This window comes from Opisthorchis viverrini (genome assembly GCF_000715545.1).
Source record: "Opisthorchis viverrini unplaced genomic scaffold opera_v5_47, whole genome shotgun sequence".
Lineage (NCBI taxonomy): Eukaryota > Metazoa > Platyhelminthes > Trematoda > Opisthorchiida > Opisthorchiidae > Opisthorchis > Opisthorchis viverrini.
The window spans coordinates 1955421-1981132 of record NW_008751702.1 but is presented as its reverse complement, the minus strand read 5'-3'; the positions used below and the strand labels follow the sequence as shown (position 1 = coordinate 1981132).

The 25712-nt window shown below is 46.3% G+C and overlaps 2 protein-coding genes across 2 annotated transcripts in view; one reads left to right on the top strand and one right to left on the bottom strand.

The window, feature by feature from the left end:
- Nucleotides 1-10749, bottom strand: part of T265_03310 (hypothetical protein) — a gene marked incomplete at both ends in the record, with an annotated part of 25674 nt that extends 14925 nt beyond the window's left edge. Inside the window, one exon of the mRNA XM_009167756.1 lies at nt 10585-10749. Within this exon, the coding sequence (XP_009166020.1) occupies nt 10585-10749 (165 nt within the window). The remainder of the gene's footprint in view (nt 1-10584) is intronic.
- An 11727-nt stretch (nt 10750-22476) lies between these two features.
- On the top strand, nt 22477-25566 carry T265_03309 (hypothetical protein; the record flags this gene model as incomplete). Its single annotated transcript, XM_009167755.1, has 2 exons — nt 22477-22546; nt 25322-25566. The coding sequence occupies 2 exons, from the start codon at nt 22477-22479 to the stop codon at nt 25564-25566; spliced, it is 315 nt and encodes a 104-aa protein (XP_009166019.1).
- Nucleotides 25567-25712: the final 146 nt, after the last annotated feature.

Below are 25712 nucleotides of genomic sequence, written 5' to 3'. Positions count from 1 at the left end.
CCCCCCCCCCCAATCATCGGTGAACGAAACTGTGGCAGCTACAACCAGTGTGCGACGAGTACGCGGTTCTTACAGCTGACAATGATGATGATGATGAACTATGTAACTGGAACTGTCATCTCTTGTGTTTTCCCTCATGAAGACGAAAAGGCAATGGCTCGCGCAGCTAGGTCTCCTGCAGTTACTGAGGGCAATTATGGCCTGATCGGAAAAGAAGCTTCGGTGACAATTTTTGCCATTTAGTTCCGCAAAATGTTGTGTGGACCATCAGCGGTTTCTCGACTAAAGGCAACGTTTGCAACGTTGGGTCACAACTTTTCCATCGAATACCAGTCGGCTGATATGATTGACCAAATTGGTGCATTCTCAAAACTCATAGATTTTCAACGTCGGCAACCCGAGGATGCCGTTGTTGCCTCAACGACGGTGGAGCCAGAAGTTAACACGATACTTGCTTCTACAATCCATGTACCTCCACTTCTGTGATGGTCCGCGACGCCATTGCTCGTGATCCGTTATTTCAAAAGGTTATCAATTTCCACTGCACTCTGGTCTGAAGTATGTCCTTAGAACTAACTTTCCACTGCTCTACCAAGACTGATCCTCACTTTTTGACGTCGATGGTTGCATGCTCTTTTCAGAACGGGTGACTGTGCCTCCGGAGCAGAGCGTCCTTAAATAATTTTATTTCGGACACCCCGGTATTAACCGCTTGAAGACACTATCACGTGGTTGTGTTTTCTGGCCGAGCATGTGTAAGAAGTTGGAAGAATTTGTACGGAAATGCTCAAGATGCCAACTATCTAGAAAGACTCCCCCCTGAAAACATTTGTGTCCATTCCCTGCCCCAGAAACCCCATGGTCACGACTTCATATTGATTTTGCGGGACCAATCAATGGTCAGCAATATTTGCTCCTAGTAGAAGTTTGCAGTAAATGGCCATAAGTGTTTGGCATGAACCATTTTACTTCATGTGCTGCCATTCTAAGACTGCTCGATTAACCATTTTGGAGTTCCGAATATGATTTTCTCTGACCATGGCAGTGCTTTTACTTCTGCTGAGTTTTCAGCTTCCCGTTAGTAAAACAGCATGCAACGTGTGCGAATACCACTGCTCCACCCACAATCAAATTGTCAGCTGGGAAGGTATGTGGACACCTTCAAACGCGCACTCGTAAAGCCCAAAGGGAAGGATTACACACTGTAAATCATCTAGATATTTCTGCTGAGTTACTGGACGACACCAAGTAGTAATTCTCCAGTATAAGTACCTACGAACCAGAAAGTCTGTTTACCTGTTGACATCATGCTTCCAAACCCACCTTCGCCAACCGGTAGAAACAGAAATATGGAGGCTCAGTTCAACCGACACCGCGATGCTGTAAATAGCATATTTATACCTGGCGAATCTGTGTCGTGGTTGCGTGGAATGGTCATCACCATCATCATCAACGACAGCGTGACATCAGTGCTCAACACCAATGCTTCACTGCCGTGGAATGGTGGATACAAGGTATAATTTTGTGCCGTGCTGGAAAAGTTGTCTGTGAGGTAAGCGTAGGATCGTCCATCTAAGTTTGTCTTGCCAATCAATTATGCTTTCCCCTCTTCTACCGACAGTTTTACGTGGTCCCGTTTTTCCGCTTGAGATTTCTGCCGACACATTTGGAGTACCCAACTAGACTAAATCTTCTGGATGGATGGAGAGCAGCCATTGGGTGGGATTCCAGCTGTTGTGTTCTTCGCTGACGTCAACTCACCTGAAAATGCTTACATACTGCGGCAAGATATCAGGAAGTTTGCTCATACGGAATAGGTAGGCCTGGATTTCGACGCAGAAAGGTCTCACCTCACCACCCGCCACCCATAGGCTTACTTCTAGATGGGGCATTCATACGTCAGCGTGGTGTCAGCGCCTACAATGATGTTGCCGTCCATGGTTATCGTGGTTGTCCATACACCTGGTGGTTTCTAGGGACCTAGGCCTAGGTATATATTGTCCTAACGTCTAATCGACTCACAGTATTCCTGAGAGCGTGTAAACTGTCCATCTTAACCTTGTCTCCCGATCACCATGTTTTCTATCTGTGGGTATACCGCTGAAAATTCGTTCTTCACTTCTGCTTAACTACTGATTTTATGGAGATAGCCTTGCTATCCCATCATCATCATTATCATCAAAGACAGCAACATCAGTATTGGCACTGATGCTTCAATTCCGCCACATGAGTAAAAGGAATACTTGGGACGAGAGTGAACGGCTTACCTCCAGGCGTGGCCTCAGGTCGTGGATAGGAATAAAAAACCTTGCGTTAGATGTGGATAAGCTACTTGTGGTGAGTAAATAGCGGTACAATCAGGGCGCAGTTGTTGGCTCCTTAGGAAATGCTACGAATGCCCAGTGAAGTTATTGTGACAAGGCTGGTGTGAGTGGCCTCTAACTCAAATAGTTAACTGGGGAAGGTGTAGGACTTCCCACGGAATCATCCGTTGTCGCTGCGTGGCTGAGGCAGGTTTCTTATTGTTCGAGTAGAATGGTGAACGGATTGCTGATCACATCGTCATCGGACGGTGCAATGCTGAATAGAAATGATGGCAGCGGGTAACTAATTCTCTCTGGCTTGGTGAATATCCGCCGTAGAACCAATCGCGCGAATGCTTTTTTAATTGAGGGTGACGTACCCCAAGGCCAGTACGAACAGGATTTCGATCCTGTTCGGCACAACGATAATAAAACGTAATGTGTTCTGTTTCAGTGCACGATTGCCTGTGTTTTGTTTCAAAGTCCTACTCTCGATTGACAGAGTACGGTACACAATTTCCTGTTCGTACCAAGTGTTCCGCCAACGCAGTTCTTATGCTAGTCATTTCTTTCGACTTGATTATTGACGCTACAGGCTAGGATTCCTGGCTCCGCACCCTTCTGCAGTCGGGGTCAGCTGCAATCCAATCGTCACAGCTCGTTGAAGCTTGTGGAGACAATCAAATGGTCACACGTCTTTGGCCGTTGGCTATAGAGTCGGTTAGCTGTTGTGTGCAGTTCTTAATCTTTCTGTCAGAGGGGTATAAACCCGGCAATCGATCGGTAAGGTAGGAACCTAATGATCCACTTAACAATATGAAATGTCAGTTCTTCCGGACACCATCATCTACATACATACCGCGAAACTAGTTTCCAGGTTATGTTAGCCCACTCTTTGGATAGAATGGGTTTTTGTCTGAATTGCTTTTTGTTGCTCGCGTCAGGGCTGGATTATGCTGCTAATCCTGTGGGGATATTTTGACATGAAAGCCATCAGATACCTTGGACGTATGATGCATCATAAGAGCTTCAAATCCATTGGTCTTTTTCAGCTAAAAACCAGACATCTTTTGAACAACACTCAACTTTTCGCACTCGGCAACCGAATCTAACTCTTGTTTGTTCAGGCTGATAATGTCTCTGTACACGTTGGACGACAGCGCATGGCTTTCTGTTGACTCAGTACAGATCGAAAATTCCTCCCGCGCAACCAGCAGTACCTCGGTAATCTTGGATCCGTTGGCAAATGAACACTATCAACTTCTTATCGGTGACCTGTTACGCGCTCAAGCAGCCGCAGATCTCGGTAAGGCGCTTTACCTGGTTTGCGGTTTTTCAGGTTATCGAAGCTCTTCAGGTGGCTTCATTCAAAACTCAACTTTTATCTTTAAAGTTTTAGCTTAATATCCCTTGGTTACCGTTAGGATCATTGCGATTATTTTTATTCACTTCTACTGTAGCTTACATCTCGATGCCCTGTATCCCTTCTGCCTACATACAGGGCCAGATTACTCCTAGTGGTTGAGATTATCCTACCCGGACCTTAGTGACTTACTCATATCACTATCAGTCTTTATTTTGTATGCCAACCGACTTCGCATTTCATTCATGACATTGTCACTAACAGGGGGCGAGATGGCTCAGTGGTTAGACCGTGAATTCACTGATCGGAAGGTCCGTGTTCCGAACCCGATCTCTGCCTCTCAACTTCCCCTGTCCAGGCTTGGGAAACCTGGCAGTGTCCAACCCCTCGTGCTTCCTTCTTGTAGCGTGCCAGTTAGACACCGAAGGGGTGCTACAGCTGAATATTTTTTGTAGCTAACACCGTGACTTTCCATTGGGTACTTCACAGTGGCAAAAAGTAGCAAGAATCGGGTCCTGTGGTGGGTACGTCGATTGCGTAATTAATCTTCAAAATCCACAACTTCTTGCTGGGTCATGCCCCAATGCGAATATTTCAGCGCCTGTCTAGATGACTAAAGCTGGATTGTCGAGTTAGTGGATTGCCGAAGCTCGGTAAGTGGCACGAACACTTCAAAGAATCAGGTCCATGTGTTTGAGAAGGATGGTCGTAACTGAAGGATATGAAGTACGATGGTTCAAGGATACAAATGCTATCGTCTTGCCTGCATTGCTTGAACAGCTGCCCGTTGCAGCCAACCTCAACTCAGTTGGTATGCATCGCTGTAGTTTTTATTTTTACTTTCGGGAACCCACATTTTGACACCCCAGCTTTGATCGCTCCAACAGACTACAGCCAGAGATTCTGGTGTTTGAGTGGGATTTTCCGACACCAGCACAAAATGATGTAGCCAAACGGACTACCGCAACATGAATCGGTCCCAGCCACTAGATTGGGCGTTCTTTCGTCGGTATTCAATAGTTACGTTGGTTGATATACCGGAGCAGGTACTGTGGACTGTTGCGTAAAGTAAAACATCGCGAGCGGCATTCTACACATAGGTGGCACCTACGACCTGTTCGCCGAGTGAATTATAGGCCCCAACTTTACTAGAGTTGTTCGGCACTGGCTCTATTTGAGGGACTCCGTTAACAGTCATTGTAATTATGGTATGATCGAACCATCAAAAAATTAAAAAAAAGTTCAGGTTAGCATCCCTTCGGTGCCTAGCCGCCACGCCACCCGAAGGAAGCACGAGGGCTGGAATACTTCCACGTTACCCAAGCCTAGGCGGGGAAGTCGAGAGGCAGAGCTCGGGTTCGAACCACAGACCTTCCGGTCAGTAAACTCGCACTGTACGTCCACCAAAGGGAGGAACGGTAAAGTCCTCTCTTGTTCCGTATACCTGTCGCTCAAGTTTGCTATCCACGTTACTGGGTTTCGAAATCGCATTACTACATAGGGTGCGTATGTGTTATTGTTTGGATACGCAGTATTTCCAAAAGCCCGTTTTTATTATCACTTTCAGAAGACTTTGTGTATATGTGTTTGAATAATCTGACCTCAAAAATGCATGCATGGTAGAAATACGTTTTGTAGGGACCTCGAACATCCGTCTTTTAGGTTGCTGACCGTCACCGACTCAGCTGTGATGCTGTCTGGTATTTGGTTGCCTTTGATTACCGGAACTATTTATGCAGTGACTAGTAACACTTCTCACTTTTATTCCACTTTCCTATTTTATCCTTTCTGACCATACGGCTGTCCCTTCAGTGTGTTGCTGGGCAGATGTGCTTTACCAGCTAATGGACGGTCCGATCTATCATTGTATTCTTATTTAAACTGATATAAATCAATCGGTAAGCGTTTGTGCAAAACAAGATGTTTACCATCCCAATGGACGCGGTGCTACGCCTTTGGAGTGCAGGTGCGCATCATTATCAGAAACCAGTGGCATATTCTTCAACGTTGGGATTCAAAAATCTTTAACACTAGAAAGGGCTCACCAAATTTGGCACCGGTAAAGGCACTGCACCAAGCAGTAGCTCATGTCGATCGAACTTGTCGATAACTGCTCGTTCAGAGGATGAACATCATCCAGCACAAGTAATGTCAAATGCCCATGAACGTCGCTTTTTTTGCTTTTCTCCAGTGGTCATCCGAATCGCTATTAAAGTCATCATAATCGTCTTGCTCTGGAAGCTTCTCAGCGAATTCAACTCGATATTGTTAAGCTATACACACGCTGCGCAGGTGGCGAACTGAATTACCTTGCATCAACCAGCGTGTTTTCGAGGGAAAGCAAGTTGATACGCGTGTTTGCACGGTGCCCAGGTCGGACTCCAATTGTCTACCCTGAAATTTATGCGGATTCCTAGACTGAAGGATGAATGGCGCTCTTTCTTAGGTGTAAGTTAACCGCACCATTGATCAGCTGCTCGGGGCCTAACTGCCAAGTGTTCGAACTACTGACAGAGGTCGCGGGTTCGAAACTTCACTGAGTTTCGTGAGATGCGCACTACCGATGGTTCCCAGTAAGGATGAAACAGACGTAGAGTGTTTTTCGGTTTTTCACTGCAAGTTTGTTCCAGTTACGGGACAAATTGCCAAACGTAGGCGATTGTGGGATTTCTAGAGTTCGCATTCACACCACCCGTCCCGACGAAATTATTCTCTTGAGTGCATACCAAATGGTGGAGGTACTGGACTCAATTTTTTACGATTATTGGAGGTCATCAGCCGTGCATATCTTAGGCTATGTGAGGGTTTGATCTCCGGAATTCTGACATGCAAGGTGAGCTTGTTACCTATCCTCCACCAACACGTGCATGACTCACCTGAATTATCAGGTATGAACAGTCGGAAATGTCCATGTTTTTCATAAGTTACTGCCAGTAGATAATCCATTTTCCACCCCTCTCGGTTTACTGTAACTTTTAAGATGCGCATGGCTCTGATGCTCTGGTCTACTCACGCGAAATGAGGTCATTCCAAAATGTTCCGGCTTAAGTTTATTCCGCGCAGGGTATTCGAAGGAAATAGTTGATGAAGTCATTCGTCTAATTGCGATATGGGCGGTGACGATGCGGCCTATGATACACCGGTGCCCGCGAAACTCATCAGTATGTGGTAATGCATAGTGTGACAAGCTACAGCTGTGGCATATAGCTCAGCTCGAAAGCCTGTAATCCCTTACCCTTTTCACTCAACGGTTCATCATGCACTACTTATATTTCCGTGAATTTCTCTTCTCTGCTTAGATATATTCCGTCTTGGCACAAGATGGCTTCTTTATGTCGATTTGGTTGGACTCGTGCGCACAGTCTTTGAACGTGAAAAATTCTGGTCAGTTGAAAGTGAGCATTTATTTGTTATGACCCGCGGCTTTTGCATTCTGTTTTCAATATCGGTAACCTAGCTCTATCGTCGGTATGGCAACCTAATTTCTAAAACGGCTTATCCGGTTTGTCACTTGTGGTTTTACAGCTTTTGCTGACAGCTAGGAACATTCTCAGTTTTCCTCCACAGTGTGAGGAATAATAGACTTGAGCCATTTGGCGAAATTCACTCATCTACGGATTAATTTGGTGTCAACAGGAAACTCAGCTGAATACAGTTCCTCCAAATTGCGAAAACGCTCGTTCTTTTCAGAGTAGTGTACCATACTGAATTTAGTGAAAACCATAAGGAAACTGTCCACAATTTCATTCGTTGTAGCTTTTGCGAGATAAAATGGCCCGTTCGCTCGAATGTAGTCGCAGCAGTCGTGTGACTTGAACCCGGCTCAACGATATACACTAACTCTCGCTGAAACTTCCTTTAATTTCTCCTTGCTTACTTCTCTATTAGTTGATGACGGTACCGGGTGCATCAGCTGTACGGTATGGCGTCACACTGACTTCCCGACTTCATCATCCACCTCTTCTGCCATCCATCCCACTAAAAGCGCTGAATATCACCGTGTCTGTGATCAGTTGTTGCAACTCTCCAACCGTTCACGGCCGACGCTGTCTATGTCTCACAGTGCATTTCAACTTCACTTGGGTGATATGGTTCAAGTGAAAGGCAGGTTAAGGCGGTTCCGTGGACAGCTCAAAGTAAATGTGCATTTTTGCCGTACGTGTTCTCATTACTGATTATTGATTGTTAATACGACGCATGACTATGATCGTCACTATTACAATTATGTTCGTAACAGTAAAGTTCTCAGCTGTAGCAGCCTTTCGGTGCCTACCTGCGGTGCCACCTGAAGGAAGCATGAGGGCTGGGATACTGCCAGGTTTCCCAAGCCTAGACAGGGGAGGTTGGGTGGCAGAGGTCGGGTTCGAACCACGGACCTTACTGACCATCGACCTTATCCAGCTTATTTTTTTTGACTGAGCTCGATCATTCTCCTGTGTTAATCTAGCATAGGTGTTTCTTGTGCTAATTTCGAAACACTTTTGCCCTACTCATCTTGTTCGCTGACAAATACCAATGGATCCTAATGTGAGTGTTTTTTTGAGATTTTCGAGATTATTTTCTGTGGTATATTCTATTGGATCAGTAGCCGTATTCGGACTGCTAAAAACTCATCGCAGTTTGAGTTAGCCTTGCAGTATTCTCTATAACACAATAACCCATGTTCGCGCTCTTCTTGTTGCCAAAGTAAATCTCACATGGTCGTAAAATGCTGTCGATTTATCCGCGTACATAAAATATCTGCATATTACTGTGGGTAGATTAGCTTTGATCTCATTCGTAAGCTAGCGATAATTAGCTAAACTAGCCAGATGAACCGGACTTATCGCCGAACATTTCCCGCAAACTGAAGAAAGGTGGAATCGAATAGATAAGCGCCTCACTTGAATGCTGGGGAAAAGCGATAGCACAGAGGTCTCCCAATGAGGATTGTCTCTAATGGTGCTCTCTCCTATAGTGCAAGGCTGATTTTTCCACCCAACCATACGGTCCCTTGAGTTCAGGTACAAATGCCAGATAGGGACATCCGATTCCGGCAATTTCGATGGGTATTCATGGGCCTGCACGAAAGTAGAGGTTGGGTGAAAATGTCTTCTGGACCGCACGAAAAAATTTGCCATTCATTTTGTGGCACAAGCAGAGCTTTTTCTCCGACTTGAGACATTTAGAAGATACTTGAGAAGGTCGAAGTTTGGTAGTTCTGAAGGTCAAGACTAAGGGGTGCAGAGTGCTTCTTGTTTGTCCACAGACGGACTAAAAACCATCACTCCGTCGATCGTGGTACTACTCTTGCAAAGGAATTGATTAGATAGAGAATACCGGTGATATACAGTATCGGTAACACAGGCAGTCCTTATATTAAATCATATTGGGACGTTATCGCTGTAGTTGAAGCCATGGAAAGGGGTAAAGAGATAGCTCGTACACAAATGCTGAGGATCCATCAGTTTGTTTCCCGTTTTTTTGGTTATGTGCTATACGAGTCCATGGCTAACAATATCTGATGGCACAGTCTAGTGAATTACGGTGTATCCAATGGTAGGTATAAGGAGCGCAATTCAGCTAGAGAGTCCTTTAGTTGGACTAGCTGAGTTGACTACTATCTGTAGTGAAATTAGTTTGAAGTCAGTGCAACCTTAGGATAGTGGACCCCTAGCATCGTTCATTAGTTCCGCTAGAAATACGCCCGATAGAGATAGAGGTACAAAGTAGGGCTGTTCGACACCCCAAACAAACTTCACGCTGTATTCATTGAGGACATGTTTGTCTTTCCACATGAGATAATTCGTGTGCGCTAGTGGGGCAACGATTTGGCTTCGATTATATCTATCACAGTAGTCATGACTCTAACTAACTGGACAAACTGATGTGTGGATATTAGAAGAGTTTGGGACGAAGGTTATGAGAATGGCCTGAACGATCAAACTCCACTTATTCGATGCACTTGAATCCCAAAGTTCTTTGGGACTTAATTTGTCCAGTTGACCGAAAATTGTACAAAAACCTCGCTTTTTCATTTGCCTACTCTGTACGTTTCATGGCTGCACATCGAGTACCAGCAGGTAGAGCGTTCCTTACCCAACTTCAGGGATTTTAGCTTCAATATCGAGATAAAGCCGAAACTACACTTTGTGTTCTCATACACAGCTTAGTCGGACGCATCCGTGACATCAAAACAGCACAAATAAGAGGTTCCTTGTAAAGGCGAGCTGGTAGTAGACTATATGGAAAGGCCTTTTTCGTAGATAGAACCCCTGGAGATGTTAATAGGCAACGTTTATTTGTCCCTTCTGGTGAATGAAGTTTTCCATAGCTAGGTTAGATACGTTGTGTTTTAGTTCGCGCGCTACTTCATCCAGTCTCTTTCTGTCATCTTTGTTTAGGTCTCCTGGACGATCCTGCGGAACAGCTGAAACAGCTGATGCATCGTAATCTACTTATGCATGATGTCTATTCGAAGCCGTACGATCCCGAACTGATTGCGAAGCAAGTGACCAACTCTCATACGGTAAACCACTGTTGAATGCACTGCATTTATCAGCTACAGTTTTCAGTTACTTCTTTAGTGTTACCTCAGTCGTTTTGTCTAACGAAATGGTGGTGCATCAGCACTCGATCGATCGGTTGATTTGTTACGTGTCATTCATGATGCAGTTTGGTGCGTGCTGATTCGCTAAACACGAGCCTCTGTTGCCCTCATGTTGCATGTTAGTCCCTGTAGAAAATTGACCTACTCCCCCCCCCGAAGCTTGTCAAGGGAAATCGGGTCAAAAACTAGATTGGTAATTGATGAAAGAACGCTGAATCGATTCGTTCACAACAGGACGGTATGGCTCAAAGGTGTTCGCATTTTGTGAATAAAAATGAACCATGAACTTCTATGGTTCTTCCCATTCTCCAGCCTTCTGTAGTTCAAACCTCTCGACATAACAAGTCTATCATTTTTTCAATATCATCTGCTCTGGGTCCTATTTTTAATCTGGTGGGATGAGGTTTTGCGCATAAATAAGCATCGGAAGGTGCTCTGATGTCCAGTTTGGGATGTCGTGAAACTCTGGCTATTGAGCGCTCTGTATCCCACATGGAATGAGCTACCGGTTCTAGAATATTCCTCTATGTTTTCGTGCAACGCCTCTGCACATGGAAGTGATTATAACCCAGCCAGCCGACCCATCAGTCAAGCTAAACTATCTAAATGTAGCCGGGACTCGAACTCATTGGCGGGCTTCAATGGTGAGCATGTGGAAGCAATCAGGATTCAGCGAATTCATTTGGGTCAGACAAACGATTGTCGCTAATTCATTTACCGGCTCACCAGAATTCTTCTGCCTTGTAGATCGCAGATGACTGTTCAACCGTATATTAATATACAGCTGTTTGTTTTAGGCGGAATCCCGCCCCAAAAGAGCCGTGTCTCACGCAATGATTCGCTGCAACGGCCAATAAGGTCAATTAGCATGTGATTGGTCAAAAGTACGGGTCGCTTCCGGTCCAGCTTCGAGGCGAGGCCTGGTTGGTCGAAAATGTGAACCCAACAGCCAGTTATACCCCGGCATCCAATAGGTGCCGTTTGCCAATGTCTCGTCCAGAGGACCTCCGACTTTCCGGAACGTTGTCGTTGCGTTCACTGCACACGGGTGTTTGACCTGTATTGGGTTCTGTTGAAAACGTTTTACCTTATGCTCACAAAGCATCACCTTTTCAATCTTTGCACCCAGTCGTTCTTGCTGTTCCCTCTCCCAGGTGAACTGTGCCAGGTCGTTTATTGATGAAGCGCGCCGAATTTTCGAACAAGATTCGCTCACCACTTTCACGAAAGTGGACTTGCTTCTGAATAACCGTCTGACCGAACAGATGTGTGCATTATTAACACCCTTGGTGAGTTGGCATGCCTTTTCTACCACGTCCTCCATGGTTTTATCAGACGTTTATCCTTTTCTGACATTGGTGTTCACTAATAGTGCATCGCATTTCTCAACGAGTCTTCTTATCGGTAACTTACTCCCCGTTGTTTCGTATATCGTTTATTCTTCTGTGCAGTTCTTCGGTAAGAAAAGTGCATTAATGCCTGTTGACTTCATTCTTCGACCGCCGTTCCGGCGTTTACAATATACTCCTGTTTTACCAGAACTCGTTATAGCACCGTCCTTGCTCTCGGACGCCTCCTAACTTCCACCGAAGTTATTTATACTGTAACTCTTATGTCCCCCTGCACTCGTTATCCATCAGCCAACCAACATTTCTAGACTACCGAAACCGCACGCATAACTCCTAATTTCTACCGGACTCGCGTAGCTGCAGTATAGTCTGTCCTACGTTGATACTGTGACTCAGTCATCTGTTGAACCCAGGAACTGGGTGACCTTGTTAATCCTGACCACAGTGCACAACATCAAGTCACTATGTATCAACCTACAGTCGAACACCATTCTAGGAAACCTTACCGACCGCCTTATTCTGAACAGTCCTCTGAATGCCACTTTTTCCAAAAATCATTTTGGCTGGTTCATTTGCATCAGCTTACAGAAAAAGGCTTCCAAGATTCCTTCAGATTCTTTAGGTTTGCACGGGGAAGTGATAACTGAACAGCTCTTGTTTCTTTGATACTGCGAGCGTTACCGAAGTACTTATTAAAACAGAACAGCGGCTTCACCGTCCTACCAATATGCCAAAAGGTAATAGATTCGACCTAGGAACACGATTATAGCCGATCTCATTCCCTTTAACATGTTGACCGACATAAAGCTTGTTGAATATCTCATCATCAGTGCTAATAAGAACTTGTCCAACGAATGATTTTGAGGTACGACTTAGTCTATGCAGTGGAAGAAAGCACCTGAAGCTAGGATACGGCTCTTTGAGGAACAGGATTTCAGCATCCATTTTTGGAAATCAGACAGGAGCCGACAAAGAGCGGACACTTTCAACTAAGTTCTGTAGAAATATTTACTCTATCGAATCTAAGTTGAATTTGGATTCAAGCCATTAAATTAAAAAGTTAACAGCTCGGTTCAGTTTGACAACCGTGTACTTGTGTGCGGTGGTTAGGATTGCTGCAGCTTACCGCAGAGATTTAGGCATCCATTCCTTCGATAATACTGCCATCTGATGTGATGTAGGGTAAATGCCAGTTCATCCATGACCCGGACGTAGCCTTGCCTGGTTTTCGCGACTTCGCCGTTCATGAATACTAGTGAAAGGAAGAAGGCCTTCGCTGCGGAGTTGTTTATTAGGAAATGCCAACTGACCGGTTACAGACCATTGGACAGGGAAGCGAAACTCTCATATGCATCATGTTTACAAAAACTGAATATCCATCTTCTCTTTGAACGCGTCTTTTTGAACTTTCCTGGATATTGATTGACTGTTGCTCAAATGCAAGCAAATGCTACAAAGCGACTCCACAAATTCCGCAATTGATCCTACTTTTCAAGAGAAAACGAATTTACGAGGAAACATACTACTCGCATGCCTCCCCCATCAGTAGCATCACCGTTACACCAGTAGGTCTGTGTAGGTCGATGCCTGTGACTAACCTGGAACAACGGTGACTACACTGATACTTCAGTGATTCTCGCTTTCATATAATGTCTTTTTTAAAGGAGACAGCACTCGATTATGAGTCGAATTTCATTGTACCAGCACTCTGTTGTCCGCACTTCTGTCCCAAGACGGTAGTCGTGAACATCACACGGAATTTCTACGTGGCGTTGGTTGAGGACTATTTCATTGGCAAACGACTCGCTTCCAAATACCACGTTAATTTATGTTAGATCAGGTGGAAAGAAACCACCGTACGAGTTGACAAACATGGCCAGTGATGCTTTCTGTTTGTAGGCATCGCATCGTTTGTGACAGCATGCTTTTTAATGACGGTTTCTCTACCCTCTGTTTGTGTCCTGCCGAAAAGGCCGAGATGGTGGGTAAGACCAACATGAAAATTGCGAGTGAATATAGTTTCGGTCGTCGTCAAAACAGACAATACATCAAGGAATCATTGCCTAAAGGTCTCCTCCCATCGCTTAGAAAACGGTTTGTCCAACCTAAAGAAGAACATAAACCATATTCTATTCAGCTTAATGAAATCTCCGCAATAATCACACTGCGTTTGTTCAGTGGCCTTGCCCGTTTGTACAATCCATGTCTAAACTAAACATCATCATCAATATCAACTGTAAGAACCGCATACTTGTGGTTTTAGCTGCCTGGGGGAAACTTTCTACTGCCCTCGCACTCCTGTCGCAGACGCCTCTTAGCACGATTACTTGTACTATGGGGTATCGCTGCTCTTGGTCTGACTGCTCCCTTTCGGCCTTCCCGGCACGGTCGCATATCTCACCCAGTGTAGCCCGCGGGATCACTGCAGCACTCAAGCCCAACTACCACGTCAAGGTGGCAGCTTTAGGTCGAGGTTTTGGATTAATAGTGGCTGATACTATTTAATTTTCCCGGTCCCATTGAATTCCGAATTCGTTTTGAGCTAAACCTAAACTAAGTCGTACCGCATCGCTGGTAGCAGTTTAGGCGCCGTTCCTGTTCGTTTCTTATAGAGTTGGTGTACTGCATTGTCCGATTACTACAATCCTGAGAGGCTGGTATACGTGACACTTCGGATGAGTTCTTGTATCTACATTTTCGTGGATGGCTTCGCAGTTTGTGTGTGTACTTTTGACGAATAATTCAAGGTTGCATATTTCCACTAAGACAGTCTACCAAGTGTCATCTGTATTTTTCTGGTTATCTTTTGGAACCATGAGCGATGACATTTCGTAGGAAATTTGCCCCTTTGTTTTGAGGGAATTCTGTACTCGTTCCATACAGCTTATTTTCCACGAGTCATGCATCATTCACCAGCTTGTTCTGACACCCCGTTCAGGCATTCAATGTATCGGACGCGGATTGTTTGACAGCGACTTTGAATCTGCCGGATGAATTTACCAATGCGGATCCTAAAAACACTCAGAAATTAGTCGAAAGTTTGATTCAGTGTCTCCTCCGCGAAGGATGGATCTATCCTGCCACGGAACCTATCGGTGGACACGCTGCCTTTCACGTGCGTTTCTTTATTGTTCTCTTTCAACGGCGCCTTTTCGGAGAACACATAGGGGGAGAGATAGCTCAGTGGCTAGAGCAACCTAGCCGTATCCTGGCTCCCGTGCTTCCTTCTGGTGGCATGACAGTCAGGCACAACTACAGCTGTGCTACAGCTTTCTAAAATTATCCTCCTTACTTATCAAGAAACAGCTAAATGGTACATCGAGGCCTCAGTATAAGTTGAGGGGCGAGATGGCTCAAGTGGTTAGATCGCGAATCCACCGACCAGAAGGTCCGTGGTTCGAGCCCGGCCTCTGCCTCTCGATTTCTCCTGTCTAGGCTTGGGCAACCTGGCAGTATCCTAGCCCTCGTGCTTCCTTCGGGAGGCATGACAATTGGGCACTGAAAGGGTGCTATAGCAGTATAAGTTGACGTAACCTCATAGAATAAAATCCGCACTCAATGCTTCGAAATTCCCCCAACATTTTTCTCATTTTTTAGTGTCCGAACGCTTTGAATGAGATGGGCTTTGATAGCATTCCGGTGTTGAACCGTAGTTTTCGTGACATAGCATGGTCAAAGTACAACAGTTTGTTGTAGTGCAACTAGAAAATATGCCATGGTTTTTAAGATATGAGATATTGGAAGTCGTATAGTTCATTTTTCATTTGCAGGCAATAATTTTCCCAATCTCCTCTTGAGTTCGAATGTTCGGGGCTTCCATCTGACATTTCCACATCACCAACAAGATCGGATCCGCCGATCAACAATGGCTTAGCCACTGTTGTAGTAGGTGAGCCACGAACAATTTGTGTCAAGCAGAACGTGAGACCACTTGCTGGCTTCCGATACCGGAAAAATGAGCACTGGTTACCTAACATGCAAAGACTGATTGGAGGCTGCTGACAGACCCAATCATGGAAGCATAACAATCGGCATCAGTCCTCGTACTTCTACAATACTCCTATTTTCCCCGTTTACTCCGGTTTTCCCGGAATCACCATAAAAGTGGCAGATGCCCTTAACGGGCGTCCTATACCATTGATGAAATGCCTATTGTCTTGCATGAGAATGTGCTCTCATTAGTAGCTCGGACTTTGATTGTACTCGACACAATGTAGCATTTTCGATTGGTCCGAACATTGCGCCTCAAAATGCTTCAAACATATATGGGTCGCACTTTGTCAGACCGCTATTTCAAGGCTCAGATTTTCCGAATATTCGAAACCAAGAATGTAGTCCTAATAGTGCAGTCGCGGTCGTCAGCAGATTTGATCTCCATTCTTCAACTGACATTGGATGAGCTGCTTCGAAATGTGTTTATCCGATATTCCTCTTGTATGACAAACACATTCAAATACGGAACATTTTTCATTTACCTAAGTTAAAGAGCGGAATGGCTTAAGTGGTTAGAGCGCGAATCCACCGACCAGAAGGTCCGTGGTTCGAGCCCGGCCTCTGCCTCTCGATTTCTCCTGTCTAGGCTTGGGCAACCTGGCAGTATCCTAGCCCTCGTGCTTCCTTCGGGAGGCATGACAATTGGGCACTGAAAGGGTGCTATGGCAGTATAAGTTGACGTAAACTCATAGAATAAAATCGCACTCAATGCTTCGAAATTCCCCCAACATTTTTCTCATTTTTTAGTGTCCGAACGCTTTGAATGAGATGGGCTTTGATAGCATTCCGGTGTTGAACCGTAGTTTTCGTGACATAGCATGGTCAAAGTACAACAGTTTGTTGTAGTGCAACTAGAAAATATGCCATGGTTTTTAAGATATGAGATATTGGAAGTCGTATAGTTCATTTTTCATTTGCAGGCAATAATTTTCCCAATCTCCTCTTGAGTTCGAATGTTCGGGGCTTCCATCTGACATTTCCACATCACCAACAAGATCGGATCCGCCGATCAACAATGGCTTAGCCACTGTTGTAGTAGGTGAGCCACGAACAATTTGTGTCAAGCAGAACGTGAGACCACTTGCTGGCTTCCGATACCGGAAAAATGAGCACTGGTTACCTAACATGCAAAGACTGATTGGAGGCTGCTGACAGACCCAATCATGGAAGCATAACAATCGGCATCAGTCCTCGTACTTCTACAATACTCCTATTTTCCCCGTTTACTCCGGTTTTCCCGGAATCACCATAAAAGTGGCAGATGCCCTTAACGGGCGTCCTATACCATTGATGAAATGCCTATTGTCTTGCATGAGAATGTGCTCTCATTAGTAGCTCGGACTTTGATTGTACTCGACACAATGTAGCATTTTCGATTAGTCCGAACATTGCGCTTCAAAATGCTTCAAACATATATGGGTCGCACTTTGTCAGACCGCTATTTCAAGGCTCAGATTTTCCGAATATTCGAAACCAAGAATGTAGTCCTAATAGTGCAGTCGCGGTCGTCAGCAGATTTGATCTCCATTCTTCAACTGACATTGGATGAGCTGCTTCGAAATGTGTTTATCCGATATTCCTCTTGTATGACATAACCAGTGTGGCTGGCTACGCATCAGGGTTAATTCACTTCTGCTGATCCCGGCTTGTTTGGGAGCCCAAGTGTTCCGGTTGCAGTCCGTTTTTTTTTTGAGTCTGAAGGATCTTGCTCTGGCCAATGAAGGTATCACGGTGTGTCGTCGTTAGAGGGTCCGCCCAGCGGTGTAGATAGTGCAATGACCCAGCATTCTGCAAGCTTGCTGTCCACGCGCACATCTTGTTTGCTCTGAATGCATCCATATGAGTCAGCTAGTTCAGTGCCAGCTTTTACAATCCGAGCCTTTAATTCTGTATGGATTGTCAAGCCTGTAGCAGAAATGCGCACAACACGCAGCCAATAGTTTAGATACCGAATGTTTGTTGTTGTGAATCCTGGATGGGTAATAAAAGGCGTTTTAGAACCATCTGTTTTTAGGCATACTTATGAATATGTTTCACTACCATCTTGGACCTTCAGGACGGTAAATCTGCGTCCTAAGCACCGAGCCATCCTGCCCCCACTCACTGCTCCCAGTTAACGTCTACTCTCTTTGTTCTTTTCTGTTACAGACCACGCTCAGCAAACAAAATATAGTGCAACACGTTTACGATGCCATCGCCGCGTGCCAACGGAACGCAACAAGTAGGTGGTCGCTATGAGTAGTTTGGTACCATTGGACAGTAAGACCACTGAGAATAATGTGGTTTTGACCACAGCGTTATTCGTAATTTACCTCACTTGGAGATGGCTTTCTTCCTTACGAGGACGTTTCGGATCCCATAGTGTACGAGAATATTACGCCCATGACCGCTGACCCCTAGCAAAATTGGCACAGTATTTCGATCGTCACACTAATGTGGGACCTAGTTTAGTTGCCTTCGCCTACCATCGACTTCACCGTATCAGGTTTTGTTATAAGATAGTGTTGATGGATAGTAATCTCACCAGTATATTTCGTGGCATGGTACCGTTTTGTTTGCACGGAGATTCGTATTTAGTTCTCCAATCAGTATGCCACGGAATTCGGAAGGCGCTAGATGAATTCAGCGTGCAGCAAAATATTCCCGCCCAACTCACAGACCCGCTGTGAGAACGAGTCCTCGTACATATCGCTGGACGGAGATTCGTAGTTCTCCAATCAGTATGCCACGGAATTCGGAAGGCGCTAGATGAATTCAGCGTGCAGCAAAATATTCCCGCCCAACTCACTCACCCGCTGTGAGAACGAGTCCTCGTACATATCGCTGGTTTTTTTTTCGAAGGGACCTCCAACCCGGCCGATAGTACAAAACTTCCCGAACGAAAGCTGCCACCTTGACGTGGTGGTCGGGCTTCAGTGCTGCAATCCTCCCGCGGGCTACACTGGCTGGAACTTCGTTCCACAAGGTGCAACCATGCCAGGAAGGCCAAAGGGGAACAGCCAGACCAAGAGCAGCGAGACCCCGTACTACGAGTAATCGTGCAACGAGGCGGTCTGGGGGTAAAGTCCTACTGTCTTCTGCGACAGGAGTGTGAAGGCAGTAAGGTGTTTCCCCCAGGCGACCAGCATGTCCATATTTATGGAAGCAGCGATGCTGCCTTCCCCCGAGGAAGGACGGGTTAGAAAAGGTCGGCCCCAAAAACCGCACACTCCGATCGCCCAACGGTTGACCGTGACCGCCGGCGCATTATCCAATACGGTCGAAATACTTTTAAAACCAAAGAGCCCGGTGCTGCTCAAAAGGCACCTGCTGTGCGCAGCCGCATCAGGAATGAGACAGTAATGCCTTATTCCCTGCGCCCTCGGGTTAGGCCAACCCCCTGCAGCCGAGCAGGTCAGACTATTGAGTCATCGGCTCCGGGCAGGGTCCCCAAAGAAAACCCTACATTCTCCCACTGCCTCGTGGGTCAGACTTTTGAGTCAGAGGCTAGGGTCAGGGTCCCCGAACAAAACCCTACGTCATCCCACTGCCTTGTGGGTCAGACTTTTGAGTCGAAGGCTCAAGGTGGGGTACCTCAACCAAACCCCCTTCCTCGGCCTGGGCAACCGGGAAGTATCATTTGCCCGCGCAGTTCAGCGTCCACCGATGTCCCTCCCCAACCCCTTCCCACTGCACAAGCAAACGTCGCTGGGCCATTTGACTGTCAGTCATCTGACCGAAGGGCCTTATGCTCCACGCTGCCTACAAGCCTTAAACAAAATAACACCTTTCTAAATCCACGAGATCCTTTCTATATAGGAGCTTTTAACGTCCGTACTCTATGTCAAATTGGCAAACAGGCTATGCTTGCTGAAACCTTGTACTCCCTTAAAATTGATGTATGCTGTGTCTCCGAAACACGCATACAAGACCCGAGCGTGGTTCTGCATCTCAGAACGCCAAGGATGAACCCAGCTCTTTCACATTTCTCCCTCCGTGTGTCTGGTGACCCAGAAGCGATGACTCGTGGAATGTATGGCGTGGGAGTTGCACTCAGCCCCAGAGCTGAACGCGCTTTGCTGGATTGGATCCCAGTGAACAGTCGTCTCTGCGCCGTCCGGTTATCCAGTTCAATCAAGCTCAATGCCTCGCGGCATAAAAAGCGGTGCCTGTTTGTCGTGTCGGCTTATGCCCCGACGGACTGCAGTTCTGATGCGGAGAAGGATACTTTCTATCGAGAGCTATCCAGGCTCATTCGTCAGGCAAAAAGCACTGACATTGTGATCCTTGCAGGCGATTTGAATGCTCAAGTAGGTCGTCTGAGCTCCTTGGAATCACATTTGGGTGGTCGATTCGGAGTCGATGCTCGCCGAACAGACAACGGAGATCGCCTCCTTCAGTTGTGTGCTGATCACGAACTGTTTCTGGCAAGTACGAACTTTCAACATAAACGTTCGCACCGCGTAACCTGGCGGCCGCCAACTACAAATCAACCGTGGACCCAGTTGGACCACGTGGCCATCAGTCACCGGTGGAGAGCCACAATTCAAGACTGCCGTTCCTTCTGGGGCACACCACTTGATTCCGATCACGCCATGGTGCGCGCACGCCTGACAGTTCGTTTCCCTTCAGGCCCTCGCAAGTCGGCAAGAAACGTGCCAATCCACTATCTTCGAAGAACTGCCATAGCTCAACAGTATCGATCTGAGCTAGCCCAACAACTCTCCACAGTAAAACAATACTGTGGTGGCAGTGAACATGTGGATGAAGCGTGGCAAAATGTGAAAGGAGCTATACTAGCGGCGTTCAGTGCTGCCTGCCCGACTTCTCCAATTCGACCACGGGACCACTGGATGTCGTCGAGGTCGTTATCCATGATTGATGCCAGGAAAGCCATACCAGCAGGCAACGAGTACGACGGCGCACGCAAATCCCTCAAACGCCAAATAGTGAAGAGTCTAAGGAAAGACCGAGAGCTCTGGTGGACATCGAAAGCTCGGGAGATGGAGAAGGCTTTTGCTACGGGAAACAGCCGTGTCCTTTATCAACTGATACGATCGACTGGCCCTAGGAAAGCGACGGTCAGCGAAACGATAAGTGAAAAAGATGGCTCATTAATTCACTCGCAAAAACGTCGACTGGAGAGATGGGCCGAACACTTCGAAGAGCAGTTCAGCTGGCCTCCTGCAACACAGCCTGTGGAGATAGTGCATACGGGCGAATGGAATGTAAACCTTGATCGCCCTTCGGAAGAAGAAATAAGGTACGAAGTAGCCGCACTGAAACGTGAGAAGGCACCAGGACCGGACGGTCTGTATCCAGCCCTCTTCAAAGAAGGCGGAAATTCCCTGGTGACCCACTTGACAAAGCTTATTGGTACTATGTGGGACGAAGAGCAAGTGCCTGCAGAATGGGGCATGTCGACAGTTATCCCTATCTTCAAAAAGGGTACACGGACGCTATGCGAAAACCACCGTGGCATCAGCCTGTTAGCTGTGGCATCGAAGGTGCTCTCTGGCCTTATCCTTCGAAGGTTGACTGAACACAGGGAGAGGCAGATCCGTGAAAACCAAGCTGGGTTCCGTCCTGCAAGAGGTTGCATCGACCATATCTTCACCCTCCGACAGATTCTGGAACAGCGACACTGCTTCCAGCAACCAACAATGGTTGTTTTTCTTGATCTGAAAGCTGCCTTTGACTCTGTGGACCGCCAAGCACTATGGCATTGTCTGTGGAGCAAAGGTGTCCCTCATAAATTCTTGAACCTCATTAAGGCGCTGTACGCCAACTCCCGCGGCCGTGTAAAGGTCTACGGGAAGCTCTCTCCTGAGTTCACCACATCAAGTGGTGTCCGACAGGGTTGTCCTCTTTCACCTTTCCTCTTTAACTTCGTCATTGATACGATCATGGAAGACTCACTACCAGCCTCTAATGCCTGTGGGGTCGAAGTGCTCCCTGGGCCTCCGCTCACAGACATCGAGTACGCAGACGACATAGCTCTTCTAGGATCTGACCCCGTGGCATTGCAAACAATACTAAATAATCTAAATAATTCTGCCTCGCGGTTTGGTATGCGCTTCACACCTGCAAAGTGTAAAGTGCTACTGCAAGACTGGGTGGGCTCGAACCCTAGCCTCATGCTTGCGGATGAACCGATTGAGGTAGTAGACAAATTTGTCTACCTGGGCAGCTGTATCAGTCCCGGTGGTCTCGCGAAAGATGATATTTCCATCCGGATTGGGAAGGCCAGAGCAGCTTTTGCGAACCTACGTCACCTGTGGCGTAGGCGTGACATCAGTTTCTCTGTCAAGGGTCGAGTTTACAATGCTGCGGTGCGCTCCATATTACTATATGGATCAGAAACCTGGCCGCTGCGCGCCGAGGACGTCAAAAGACTTTCAGTGTTTGACCATCGATGTCTTCGGAGCATTGCCCGAATCTGGTGGGAACACCGGATCAGCAATTCTGAAGTACGTCGAATGGTATTCGGGAGAAATAACTCACCCTCGATAGATGAATTGATCACACTGCACAGGTTGCGTTGGCTTGGCCACGTGCTGCGTATGCCAGTCGACCGACTTCCTCGAAGGGCTCTTTTCGCCCAACCATGTGAAGGGTGGAAGAGAGCCAGAGGCGGTCAAACAATGACTTGGCAGCGAAGTATGAAGGCCATTACCAGCAAACTCAGCTGCGCTGGTCACTGCCGTCTTCCTGGATGGGGACCCCGAGACGGGCCACATCAATGGCTAGAGACATTATCAGACATGGCCCAGTCGCGCCCTCAATGGCGCTCGTGCATCCAAGCTATTGCCTTCAATGCATAGCTCCTTTTCCACCCCCCCGCTTGACAACCCACTGACGGTGCTGGATTTATGCACCAATTAACAGCTCGCGCGTGCAATGCGCAGCTACCTCCCCCCCCCAATCATCGGTGAACGAAACTGTGGCAGCTACAACCAGTGTGCGACGAGTACGCGGTTCTTACAGCTGACAATGATGACGACGATGTACAAAACTTGATGAATTGTCAGCCTCAGACATACCTTAGGAGTTGAAGGATCTTCAGAATATCGAGTTCTGTCGTCTGCGAGCTCTAATATCCTTCGCTTCCTACCTACTGGTCACCGCCAACTCATTCGTTATACCACATCCTTCATAAGGCCGAAGTTCCGCAAATCTCGTCTAGACTCTCTTAAGATGCTCTAGACGCCATTCCTGTTAGGACTTGCAATACTGCAGTTCGCTACGGGTGGACGATTAGTAGTCTCAGCTACTTGGATATAGCGCCACTCATTTCCTATTCACGCAGTTTCTGTCGCGTGATCTTGTGTTTGCCAAATCCACATAAGGTGAATTCTCACAGAAAAGTCTATTTTATCTGGGATGTTTTGCTTTGTGAGCAGCAGGGTGTTTGGGGCTTGAAAACATGAGTTTAACGTCCTATCGGGAAGATTACTGGTTCGTGTCTTCCTGGAAATCCCAACAAGGACGCAACAGCCCTACGTTTTCTATTCATATTCGGAGTGAGATCCAGACTCGAAACTTCAAGCCACTGCAGGGAAAGTACGAGTCTCCCAGTCACAGCAACTTAATTTTTATAGTCGCTGTGTAACGCTACGATTTCTGGTAGGAGCGGAGGTTGATCGGACTACGCCCGTCTGATGAGCCTCAAGAAGCGCAAACCGACAAGTTTTCGTCAGCTCTATAGTTAGTCTCACGTCAAGGAGAATACTATGGTATGGAACCCTCACGCTCTCAAAGTGGCACATGGCATGGATGCTGAAGTATCAGTTGGCAAAAGATTTCCAAGACTGCCTAAAAAATCAGGAATTTAACTACCACTCATCCCATCCAGTCCGTGTATGATGGCCTCCTCTTTCTATAAAATCTATTTGAAGGTACTCTTAATGAGAGTCAACCACCGACTATGCAAAAGTGCTAATCTCTGAGAAGTGTTCCACTGTAGCGACCTGATTAGGGCCGTCGTTACGACTGAAACCAAAACGAACCTTTTCGTTAAAAGGTCCCAAACGAACTCATCGCACTGATCATTCGTCGGTTACCATATCACAAGTGTTTCTGCCACAAGCATAATTATCTACTCACGGTTCAGTGCGTGCTAGTTCATCAGAGGAAATTCATTTTCTAACCGGGAGGGCTCGTGAATTCATCAGGAGTTATGCGACTAAAGAAGGCTGACCACTTCTGGATCACAATCTCGGTCCGCCTGGTCTCTGACTGCTGTTGACATAACACTGAAGACATTTCCGATGCCGCTACTTTCAATGACGTATGCTGACTACCATCTGAGGGACTAACAGCGACCTCAAAGATGGTGTTCCGTTCGTTAGTACACGTTGTAATCCATACTTACGCTCTTTTTCCAGCACCAGAGTGACCAGATGGTTGTCGTGATTGCTTTCCTTTTTTCTGCAGGAGACATTATGAACCGTTGTTCACTGACCTTTCGTAAAGCAATTACACCGCTTTGCTTGCCGTTTTGACCCGGCGACGTCATCGACAGCAATATCGATGTTGATACTAGGGCTTCACTACCGCACGACCACAAAGTTTGTTCGCTCTTATGGCGAAAAAGAAAACGGCAGATAAGGAAGGCGCTAGCTGCTGGCTTACCGCAATTATTCGGAAACGCTTCCACCTCCAGTCGCTCAATCAGACATTCTAGATATAAAATGACAGCACGAACGCCACCGATATCGGTTAGCGGACAGCCAAGAACGGGGTGATCACAACGCCAACAATGCCTAAACCCTTAGCTGCCTCTTTCCCACTATTATGCCAAATCACATGCTACCAACCTCAAATCAAGCTTGACGTTTTCAATTTGTTGGTCAGACGAACTGCAGCCTCAAACATTGTTACGGCCGCTGCTATTCTGTAGAGACATTGTGTTACGCAAATCCACTTTTCGTGTGATATAATCAATACCGATTACAATGCTACACAATTCCAAACACTTGATTTGGCTTGCATATGAGAAGTGAAATCTGTCAATGCTTCTAATGGTGAGTTGAATTTCTTGTTGTCTGGAGTCAGAGACGATGCTAAATCACTAACAGTGCTCACAAAATCCTATCTCGCTGGAAGCAGTAAAGACACCTGTTTGGAGTAGATCAGTTTCAGTGATGGTTGGTCCTGAACTGGAGTGCCTTAACTTGTGAACTGAACAAATCTGCCATAGTGAACCACACCCGAAGAGATTTGTGAATTTCAGTTGCGTTCAACACCAGTTTCTTTAATTCAGAAATCTTTTCCTGAAAGAACCACGTTCTTAGTTGGTATTTAGGGAATGGTGAGAGGGTTGAAAGTCGCAAAACGGGTCATTCCAGGAGGCTCCGTATGACCCGTAAGTAATCATACATTCTATCATCTAACACTCGCACCGTAACCATTCTTTTTGGCACTACGACGATGCTCTGCGCGACTGTGTGATAGGTTTCCCTACGCCTCTTCTGTAATACGATTGAATTTGCTTAATCCTTAATGGGGGACTCAGTCAACATCATCATAAACAGAAATAAAGTAGATAGTAGTAGATTCTGCTGGTTAACAGCCATACAACCATGGAGTGAATGCTGTACTAAAGAATGATAGTGACTCACCGAAAAAAAAACAGCTGAGAAAGTTGAGGGTATCTGTACCAACATTGAACTAGACGCATCTGAACATCATGTTAGGTAAGACGTCATGAGCGAATTCACTCTTTAGCTTTTTGCAATTTCAGCCAGCATGCTTCAGCTAGCCAATCCGGATAAAAGGTGTGAACATGTTCCCTGCTGCGTGCCGCAGCCTTCTGAGTTCCCAACGATGTGCAAAGAGACTCATGTAGACCCCAGCAAAGATCCCACAACGCTCAGCTTAGCACCAGAAGCTATCAGTTCTCGCAGAAAAATACTGTATGTGGTCGTGAAAACATGTTTCTACAGTATCAATACTCATTTTATACCGAATATGACCCAATCGAATTGAAGTTTCCGTGTGGCCTGGATAACGAAACACACCTTGTTGAACTGCGGCATCTATTTTCATGTTTTGGTTATCTTCGAAACATGGTAAATTCGCCCATACGAGTATGACACTCTTAACAAGTCCGTTTCTTTTCTGCCCCTGTAGAT